Source organism: Austrofundulus limnaeus, unplaced genomic scaffold (genome assembly GCF_001266775.1).
Source record: "Austrofundulus limnaeus strain Quisiro unplaced genomic scaffold, Austrofundulus_limnaeus-1.0 Scaffold79, whole genome shotgun sequence".
Classification (NCBI taxonomy): Eukaryota; Metazoa; Chordata; class Actinopteri; order Cyprinodontiformes; family Rivulidae; genus Austrofundulus; species Austrofundulus limnaeus.
The window spans coordinates 377883-388392 of record NW_013952481.1 but is presented as its reverse complement, the minus strand read 5'-3'; the positions used below and the strand labels follow the sequence as shown (position 1 = coordinate 388392).

The 10510-nt window shown below is 38.3% G+C and overlaps 1 protein-coding gene across 1 annotated transcript in view; it reads right to left on the bottom strand.

Annotated features, from left to right (window-relative positions):
• igsf11 (immunoglobulin superfamily member 11) overlaps window positions 1-10510 on the bottom strand; it is a 186126-nt gene that overhangs the window by 26063 nt on the left and 149553 nt on the right. Inside the window, exon 3 of the mRNA XM_014011273.1 lies at window positions 4159-4322. Within this exon, the coding sequence (XP_013866727.1) occupies window positions 4159-4322 (164 nt within the window). The remainder of the gene's footprint in view (window positions 1-4158; window positions 4323-10510) is intronic.

Below are 10510 nucleotides of genomic sequence, written 5' to 3'. Positions count from 1 at the left end.
GTGTGTGTGATTTCTCTTTCTGCCTGGCTCCTGGGTTTGTAGGGACACCGTCTGCTCTGTGGTACAGAGTCCTGATCACTCCTAACTTGTGTTTTTAAGTTGTGTTTCTAACTTTATATATACTTCCTTTTTGCCATCCAAAACGGCGTGAAGGTACTGTGTGGTATATATCTACATGCATACATGTATTCAGGCATAAATGTTTATCAATTATCTGAAGAATTATAGAGAATTGACTTTTTGTGATCTGCGACTCGATCATTCCAAATCGTGAATTTGTTATATTTTTCTTTAAGAAATTTTTTTAGTTGTGAAAGTCTTTATCAAAGACTTCTACAGGGCCATTTTTTTTCCCAGATTAGGTCTGCCTTTATTTTGTAACTTTACTAAGTAGTTGCACTAGATGATATTCATTTTCATTTTCTTATAATTGAAGAGTTAGGAACTTCAAAAGCCAAAACCGTCTGTTTTCTGCATTTAATTATTTTCCATAGTTTTCTCGTGATGATGACATATTATGTTCACGAAGAGCGTTTTCTCGAGATAACGAGTCATCATCCTGTCTTTTGAAGATGCTCTGTGTTGAAGGATCAGTGGATCTGTGTTTGACTCCACCTAGGCTTCCCTTCCGAGCGCAGATCCACTGAGAAACTTGCTGTTTCAGCAACATTGAATTTAAAAACTGTACTTTTGAGGTTAAACAAATGTTCATAATTTTAAGAAATTACAAGTTAAGAAGGGCATGGACATTTATTTTTCTAGTATTGGAAGAAAATATTGAATCGTGACACTAAAGTATCAAACCAAATCATGAATTTTCTGTATTGTTGTACCCTTATGGACATCAAGAGGGTGGGGGGCGTTGCCCAAATAATTGTAGGGGAAAAACTGCATTTTGTTAAAAAGCAAATACTGTAACATTGTACCTTTTAAATTGGTTTATTTTGTTGCATTGATTCATAAATTTAAAATTCATAACTGATGTTAAATCAGTTAAGTCAAACATTTTACTTTTTTACATTGGCAGGCTGGTTGCCTGCAGGCCATAAGTTGAATAGTCCGTTTGAATTCCCACTTTTTTATTTTTTATTTTATTATTATATTTTTTGTAGCAGTTAGCTTTACACATACAGTAGCTGTTACTCTAAAGGTGCTGTCTGATTCACCGAAAAATGAGATGTTGCTGCTTGCATCTTAACATTCATTTTTGTGTTTTTAGATGCCTTTTTTTCATTAAACGCATTTCAAACAATTTTGTTGACACCTACATGAAAATGTAAAGCTTTGAGCACCGGCAGGTATTCAAAAATGTCTACATTCTACTTGCACTAAAGCAGTTTTACAATCTATGGTACCAAGCACCACTGAATATACATTGCAGCTCAGTCAGGGTTTGCATTAATCAGGCTCTACAAGGAGAAGTTCTTTTTCATCATGAATTGCCTAAATAAGAAGAGCTTTCATTCAAAATAGAATTGCTAGGATTCACCTTTGTTTGGTTCAAATTAAACACAAATTTAAGCAAAATTTGCTTCATTTCTTTGCTCATATTACATTTTTCTACACCAAACATTTTTTGAGTTGTTAATGTAATTTTTGCAGCAAAACCACCACAATTTTATGGATTTGCTTTTTCTTTCGATTAGTGCATAGGGCATTTTTATTTCGACAGCATAATGCACTTTCTTAAATTGTTCACTCTATGCTGCATTTTTTGCCAAAACACTCTGTTCCACTCAAATAGTAGAAAGATTTGAGTACATTTATTTATGTGTCAGCCATCATTATCACCACTGTGAGCTGTGCTGAAATTTCCTTCAATAATGTGTGATTGCATCATACTTTCTAAAGACTGTTAAAAACGTACAACTACAAAAAGAAAGCATCTAAATTGGTGCTGCTTTATGCTTGTGCCTGAAGAACTTAGTGCAAACCCTGACCTTGTCTTTGCGTTGTATCTGAGCACACCTTCACACAGATCATGTCTCATGTACCTGCTTTGACTGGTTGTCCACATGATGCATATGTAATCATATTTTGTTAAACACAAGTTAGATTCACTTGAAAAGTCTTTCTGTAAACAGTGCAAAGCCATGCTCACGTGTACCAGTTGATTTTCTACAGTTGTCGTCAGAAGTTTACACTCTTATGAGCTTGCAAGTAATTAATTTGGAGATTTCAATTATTTATTCAAATCATTTTGAAAAAAAAAAGATTTTTTTTTTCAAAGATTGAAAACAAAACAAAAAATGTGTGCACAACTTTGAGTTTATTCTGGATTTTCTTAAAGGGGCTATATCATGCTTCTACAACCCCAAATCCAATGACGTTGGGGCATTGTGTAAAACATGAATAAAAACAGAATATGATGATTAAGATATTTAATGTTCAAGTGAACAAATTTTATTGTTTTTTGAAAATATTCAGTCATCTTGAATTTGACGTCTGCAACACGTTCCAAGATGAACCTGCAGAACCATGGATTTGTGAAATTAAACTGGAGACCCAGGCCTTGTTTAGTAGTTTGCTTCAAATAATGTTTAAAATACGTAATAAGGAATAAAGAAAACTGAATGGAAAAAAAAATATGACTCAAACATTATATAAAGATATCTAGGCAGCAAAGGGAGACTAAATTCAAATGTTTTGCACTCTCAGGGACTCTTAACTGCAAAACAAAATGTGTCCAATGTCTCCATTAAAGCATGACCAGGTCAAAACTAAAAACATAAATCCCACAATATTAAATTCTATTTAGTATGTTGTGCCTGAATCACTCCCTTTTTATATCCATCTGGCATCATTCTGGATGGAAATTTGACCACTCTTTTTGACATAATTGGTAAACTTCATTTAAATTAGCTTGTTTTCTGGCCATGCAGAAGTCCAATGGTAACACACTTTATCCATTTATAAATCAGTTCTGATGTTTGGGATCATTGAACTGCTCGAACATCAAAATGTGTCCAAGTTTCTTCTTCTTTGTCCTTTGATTTAAGATGAAGTTTAAGATTTGGAAATAGTTAGTTTTCCCTCTACTTTGTGCAATGCACCTTTACCACAATATGATGCTGCCACCACCGTGCTGGACAATTGGTCTAGTGTTCTTTGATTTGAAAGCCTCACTCCTCAACATATTTTTATCACTGTATATAAAACAAGAATTAACTGGATTTCCCCATGTGAAAAACAAAATGTTCATGTTTTCTTCTTTCTCTGTAAGGTTAACCTCCTAAAACCATTTGGCTTTTTCATACAGCTTAAGGCTGTTGATTTTGGAAAACTGGTCTCTTTCTTGGTCTGAGCACTTTCAGTGTATGGTGATATAAAGCTTGTCTCACTGTGGACAGTGACGCTGGTGTTCCAGAAGTTTTCATTTGTGCAGGCTTGATTGTTTCCTGGCATCCTACTTAATTTCATTTTATCTGAGGATGTCAGTCTGGGACGTTTCCCAGACCTTGGCAGAGCTGAGACTCATCCAGATAACATGTTTACACATCAAATTGTATAAATTAATGAACTTGAAATCCAAATTTCTTTAGAAACAGATCCAGAAGACTTTCCCAACCTGTGTAAATATAAAATTAGCATTTTTAAATCTTTACTCAGTATGTTGGACTTTTCCATTGTCCTACGTTTTGGACAATCCAATAAGTGAGGTCAAACTAATATTTTTTATTCTGGCAAACAGAAACCAGCTCCATTCAGTGATGATCACTAACAAAAAGTTAACAAGCCATGGCTTTTTGTCAAGGTGAAAAAAAACTATCTTCAGCTCCAGCGGTAAATTTTAATAGTGTGTGGATTGAGACAAATTCACAATAAATTCAAACTTGTGCTCCCAGTTCTTGTTTTGAAAAACTCATTAAAGATGAATGTATAGTCATTCCATCTTGAAAAAGGAATGACTTGAATCAATTATTAAAAACCCCAATATTAATATGACATTGATGTCAATGAGTTCATGTAAACTTCTGACCTCAGCTGTAATAATTATCAAAGCATAAATCTCTTCATTATGCTGCACAAAAGAAGACAGGAAATTGTTAAAACGTTCTGTCCAAATACTACGACTGTTTTAATTCTAGCCTGTGTTCCAAAAGCATTAAACGTGAGGAAATTGTTTTCTTTGCCTGTCAGTGGGTGTATGATTCATACCTGTTCTGGCTGGTTAGCGTTGGACAATGGAATCACCATCCAGATGATGTTGAGGTTGTTGAGGGCAGCGCTGGTGGTGAAGGAACAGGGCAGGATGGCTGCTTGGCCACGGGCCACCTGGATGCTGCTCTGGGACACGGTCACATCCAGCGCCCGCACACACACTGCAGGTGGAAAGAGGTTATGTTTTAGTGTAGGATAAATACAAACATTGTACCAAATGCTAAATGTGGAAAACAAAAACACAGAGGGAGTGAAGAATATGAGTTACATACAGCTGGAACAGATGCAAGTTGAGCAAACTCGCCTATAAATCCCAGCACTTTGAATCAAAGCAGGACTTGCTGTGGGCTACTAAAAAAGTGCTTGTCCATTTTTTCCACTCCTTACTAATCTTTGCAACAGTTTGACCCCTAATTCACACTGCATGCTCCGCTCCGGTCCGACCTCCACAGCAAATACGCACCCATTAAAATCAATGAGAGTGTTTACACTGGCTGTGCAGGGTGGCGATGATCAGACGGCGACCCGTCAAAATTAGAACAGACCCTATTTTTGCCAGACGCCGGAGCTGCGCCGGAGTCAATTTTCAAGATAACGTAGCACCAACAGGAAAAGAAACGAGCACAACATCCGTATTTTTCAAAATAAGACACTTTTAGCCGGGATAAGTTGTCGGAATAATGTCGAAATTGCAGCTATATTAATGAATATATGGATATATTTCTACACAAATGTTGTCAGAATGTATCGTTCTGTTTGGGAAGCAGATGGAAACATGTAGCATGAAGCGTATGTGTACACACAAGATACACATGGATTTTATTTTGAAATCAGAAATTTCAAAAAAGACGACAGCGATGCAGTTTCAACATAGATATCAAAAGCCTTCATATCAATGTTTTCAGTTGTGTTTGGAGTTTGTCTTTCACAGACTTAATTGTTTTTTGCTGTGACTTCCACATTTATTTATTGCTTGATCTCCTTCCTGCACAAGTCGGAGCGGAGCGGAGTYTGTATAAATTGAGACACAAACGAACAGCTGCGACTTGCGCACCGCAGCGCAGCGGAGACGCATGTAGTATAAATCCGGGGTTATCCTGTTCAGAGTCATGGGCGATTGGAACTAGTCATRGCTGYYATCRGATCAGAGTCAGGGAACAACACAAGCAGGCTTTTCTCATGTATTACTGCATATTTTAAAAGCAAAAATAACTAGWGTTCAATAAATTAATAAATACTCGCTTTGTTGCTTTTTAATCTTTAACAGCCAAACAAACATGATATCCGATGAAACCAGGAGTCTRTTTTGTATTGCTTTCAGCAACTATACAGACATCCAGCCCACACTGCGGAKGATCACATGAAATATGCAAGAGTTAAACAGGGAAAGACGATACACCATCTCCTGAGTTACTGCTTTCACTCATTTCATTAAACACCTTGCTTTTTCACCACGTCGCAACTACCATCAATGCAAAGTGAATAAACTTGACAGATAAAAGCATTATTGGTTTTCTTGATATCACTTCATGACCACTTGCTTTCTCAAGCAACAAGAAAAGTCCAGACCTTAGAAGCTCATCAGCTCCAATTGTGGACTCAGCTGTCAACCGTGCCAGCCAAGAAGATGGCTGTGTTCATGCTGCATCTATTTCTGGACCAACTAAAGACATTATGAAGAAAATTACATTACACATGCATCCACGTTCAAAAACCACAATGGGAGGTAATCTTATCCAAACGTATTGAAGAGAATGATGCACTGATGTGATTACGAATAATTGATCCTGTTCTGTGAATCATTCCTGCTACTGGTAATGCAAGAAGATCATCAGGCAACGAAATGGTACACCTATGCTATGAAAGTGTCTTGTCATTTTTAGCATTGGTTTTAGGATATTATGATAAATTTAGGATTTGAATATTATTTCCCTGTTCAAGCCAACAGACTGCCTGTTGCTCCCTGTCTGCCTGAAACCAGCCGAACCTCCCACACTTTCCTTCTGCTGGCAGACATCACGGACCCCGCAGGCTCGCTCACGGGCCGCAGGGAGATGGGCACCATCCAAACTGCTCTACTTACAGTTTTGGTTCATGGAAGGCACACTTAAACAAAACAAGACTTCCCATGCATTATGCAGCCTATTTCACTCAAGGGCATTATATTCCCCCGTAACGCCAAAATGTATCATTTACAGCTTTTCTTTAACTCTGTCGGATGAACGGGCACAGTCGTCTTTCTTGGTGCGAGCGTCGCCGTGCAACTAACGAGCAGAACATCTACKTTAGAAGCCATCATTTTAAATGCAATAAATAAAGTCTTAGGTCACCACTCTAATCTCATCTTCTTACATCCTCTGTGTGCACAGTGTTCACTTCCTGCACAAAATCAATCTATGCTCTTATCGGAGGATTAGCAGTGGCAATGAAGATGTGTTTATCATAAATCTTAACCTTTAAAGAATGTCAGACAGGAAGGAAGGAAGGAAGGAAGGAAGGAAGGAAGGAAGGAAGGAAGGAAGGAAGGAAGGAAGGAAGGAAGGAGGGAAAGGAAGGAAGAAAGAAAGATCCTGGAGGAATGAAGATAGAAGGAGCGTCTCATCATCTGTAAGCTTCCTCCAAGGCTGCAGCCTCTCAAGCCCACAACAGCTGGAGGGCTCATTTCAAAACACTGGATTAGAGAGCATCTGCGCTCAGAGCCTGTAAGCTCCCACGACCAAAGAACTACACACACTCTCAAAGTCACAAACGAGCACATACAAGCTCGCGCCAGCTAAAATACACACACTATGCGTACACTCTGAACTCCAAGACGCACATAAACATGAAATGCTACCTACTGCTTTGCCTACAGACTCAGACTCAACAGTCCATGTCATCGGTGCCATGTACGGTGGCCCGGTGGGGACACATCTAAGTCAAGGGGACAGCGGGATTTCTTGGCGTTGCCTCATTATTGCACACGGTTCTGCCAAAGCTTCTCGCCAGCTCTGCAGCTCCACTCATGAAGCGTGCTTAGTGCACAGCTGCTCCTCCAGAATGCATCCAGAAAGGCTTTGATGGGCAAAGGGATGAAGGGTTAGCCATTCCCTCTCAAATATGGTCTCCTACATTTAAATGCCCAAGAGTACAAGATAATAAAGCAAATCAACCATATTTAAAAAGTTTATCTGAAACAACCAAAGTGCTGTCCAATAACCATGTAAAGTGGCCAAACACATTTAAGGCAAGACAAGGCAAGTTTATTTATGTAGAAGTGCAACAGATCCAGAAAGGCTCCATAATATAACTTTTGTCTAACTTTTATGATTTCATTAACCTGGCTTTTGTGTCCTGTAAGATTATATGCATCTTTGTAAGTGGTGGTAGTTTGATTTTGGCAAAAAAAAAAAAAAAAAAAAAAGACACGGGTAGTTTGTTAACAAGGAAGACAGCTGGATCCAAAGGCATTACAGACTCTTTAGTGCCTAGCTTGGGAACAAGGTATTGTTTGTTTTAATATGTTTTACTGCTGTTAAAGAAACTGTTGATTTTATGCATGTGTCAGGTATCGTTCTACATAGATATTAGCACTATAACATATCTCTAGTGTGTTACGATTCAAATGCTAAAGTTAGCAGCAAGTTACATCATAAGGAGAAATTCTACTTACTAAAGGTTTAACTGGAATTTCTATTTGTTTTTGTGTGCTAAAAATATGTAAAAAGTTATTTGTTTAAGCTCTTTAATGAGCCATTYAGTTATTATTTGTGCAAGTAAAAGCTAATTTATGCTAATTGTATGCCCTGTAGCTCTTACGGTGTTTTCACRACAAAAAGGCTAAGGAATGAAATAAAGGAACGTCATGAAACATCAGTACACTTCATCATTTACTGTCTGGGGTTCTCTTAAAGCAGATTTCATTTTTAAAATATATATTTTTAAATGAAATTGACTTCAGCAATTCACCTCTGATGATGAGTCTTCAGGACTCAAAAGAAAACTAGATACTGCATAGCGGTAGCATATGCACGTACGCAAAGCACCAATGCAACAGAACTCAGAAGCCATCAAAATGGATTTATTGTTTTGTTTGAGTGGGGGTCTGAAAGGGGGAAGGGAGGGTGCTCATTGGTGGGCCTGATGGATAGCTCTTCATTGGCGCTAAACAACAAAATAGTCTGAAGCTCCTAGGTCGAATAGTTTTTGAGTTAAAAACATTTTTGTATGCCCAGACACCCGCTTTTTAGATGGTGCCCACTCCTCAWATATGTGGTCTATTGTAAAAATGTTGGCTGACACATTGTAGGTCAGACACATCTACATTCCTGTCAAATTTYAGGTTGAGCGGTGCAGCTGTTTTCGTGCTACGGTTGACCAAAAATCTTGAAAACAAAATTAAATAAGAAAAAACTAGAAACACTCGGAGAGAGCAAACCTCCGCCAAGGCCAATTTCCCCCATCCTGCAATGGAGTTAATATGCAGAAGGAARGATGGAAATACATTTGCCAAATAAGTTCTGACGTAGCGAACATTTAAGCAGGCAGTATGCACGGGATCTTTTCCCAGTGGAGTCCAATGTGGAAAAAAAAGTCAGACTCGTCACCCGACGTTATTCATCCACAAACTGGTCCCGGAGTAAGCGTCTACGTTTTCATCAGTCAGATTCCACCATTTAAAACATGTTTTATCCCCTTTTATGATTTTTTTTTGTGGTTTGACTATCTTTATAAACTGCTGCTTCCTGGTACAGTCGGCTCTGGAAGCGAGTCGCCTTTTTTACCTCCACCAAAGGAGGAGGTAATGTTTTCGGTCGCATATGTCTGTCTGTCTGTCTGTGGACAAAATTACTCAAAAACTTGTGGACAGATTGTCATGAAAATTTTAACCACATGTGGGTACCGGCCAAAGGAACACACCAATAAATTTTAGTGATGTTCTGGAACACGATGTGGATACAGGATTTTTCCTTTTAATTCGAGCGAATCAGCCAGGCTACGCAAAGTGCCATTACGTCAGACACATGCCTGTAGGAAACAGGAAGTACAAGTTGCAAACTCATTGGGACCACACCTCTCAGGATGTCTACTATCGCGAAAGTTGTGATTATTTTGTTATCAACTAGTGTTGGTGATGTTACCTGCTGTCTGGAGACATAGAAAAAGAAGTACAATTCTCTTCAAGTTATGGGAATAACTGAGCAGACACCGACAGCAGGGGGAGGGTCCTGCTGCAGCCGAGCCGAAGCTTGTACCGGTGTTACACTGGCCCGGTACCGGACAGCGGGAACAGCTGATCACCGATCGAGGTACCCCCTCCACATAAGAACTTTATTGTGTGATTGGTCAGAAGTTCGTGGGAGTGTTTGTTTGAGCTGAAAGCACTCAGATGCTGTATTTTGCAGACAGACTTACGTGGTCGAAAACATTACCTCCTCCCTTGGTGGAGGTAATAAACAGTACAAAAACAATACGGCCCCTTCATTGCTTGTGGGGGTCATAATAAATCTGTGTATCATCTGCATAATGGTAAAATAAAATGTCATTGTGGAAAATATGATCATAAGGAAGCATGTGCCAAGGAAGATAAGTTTTCTTATTCAATTGAGAAACCTGTCTGGTAGTTTCTTTAGAAAGTTTTCTTTTTTTCAGTTTGTGATTGTGAATAAATGTATATATTTCTTTTGATTTCTGAAATCAGAAGCTTAGAAATTGGCCTGGAATCATTCTAACTGGTCTACAGCAAACAYGTTCATGAAAAATTAGAAAGGAAAATAAATCCAGTTGTTTGTAATGAATTTTGTTTTTTTATTTATTCCTTTTTTTTTTTGAATAAGCAGACATTTCTTCAATCATTAGGCTTGTTTTTTTCTTGTTATTTTCTAACGTCAGAGTGTAGGGAAGTGATGTAACCAAGCTGTTCATTTCACTGTGTATGCCATCCAATCCATAATCATACCAACAAACACCTTTTGTCTACTCTCACTTGCAGCCATGAAAGGCCCTGAGGTGTCGCTCAGCAGGACTCAGACCAACATGACTTACAGAAAACAGATGTGCTGACCAGTTCCTGCTCAGAGACCAGCGTCAACTTCTTTACGAATCATCTCAAATTAACAGAAGTAAAAAAAAATGTTGCAATGGGACTTTGTGATTTTCACACAAAAGAAAGAAAATGTTGAGAAGGAAAAAGCATAGAAAGAATAATGTGGATGGTAACATCTTTCATGGTAATGGACAATCATGTTACTGTTGATGGCTGTGTGTGGTATGCATTCCTTCAAAGAATGCAAGGTTTTTAATTGATAAAATGACCTGAGGCACACACACACACACACACACACACACACACACACACACACACACACAC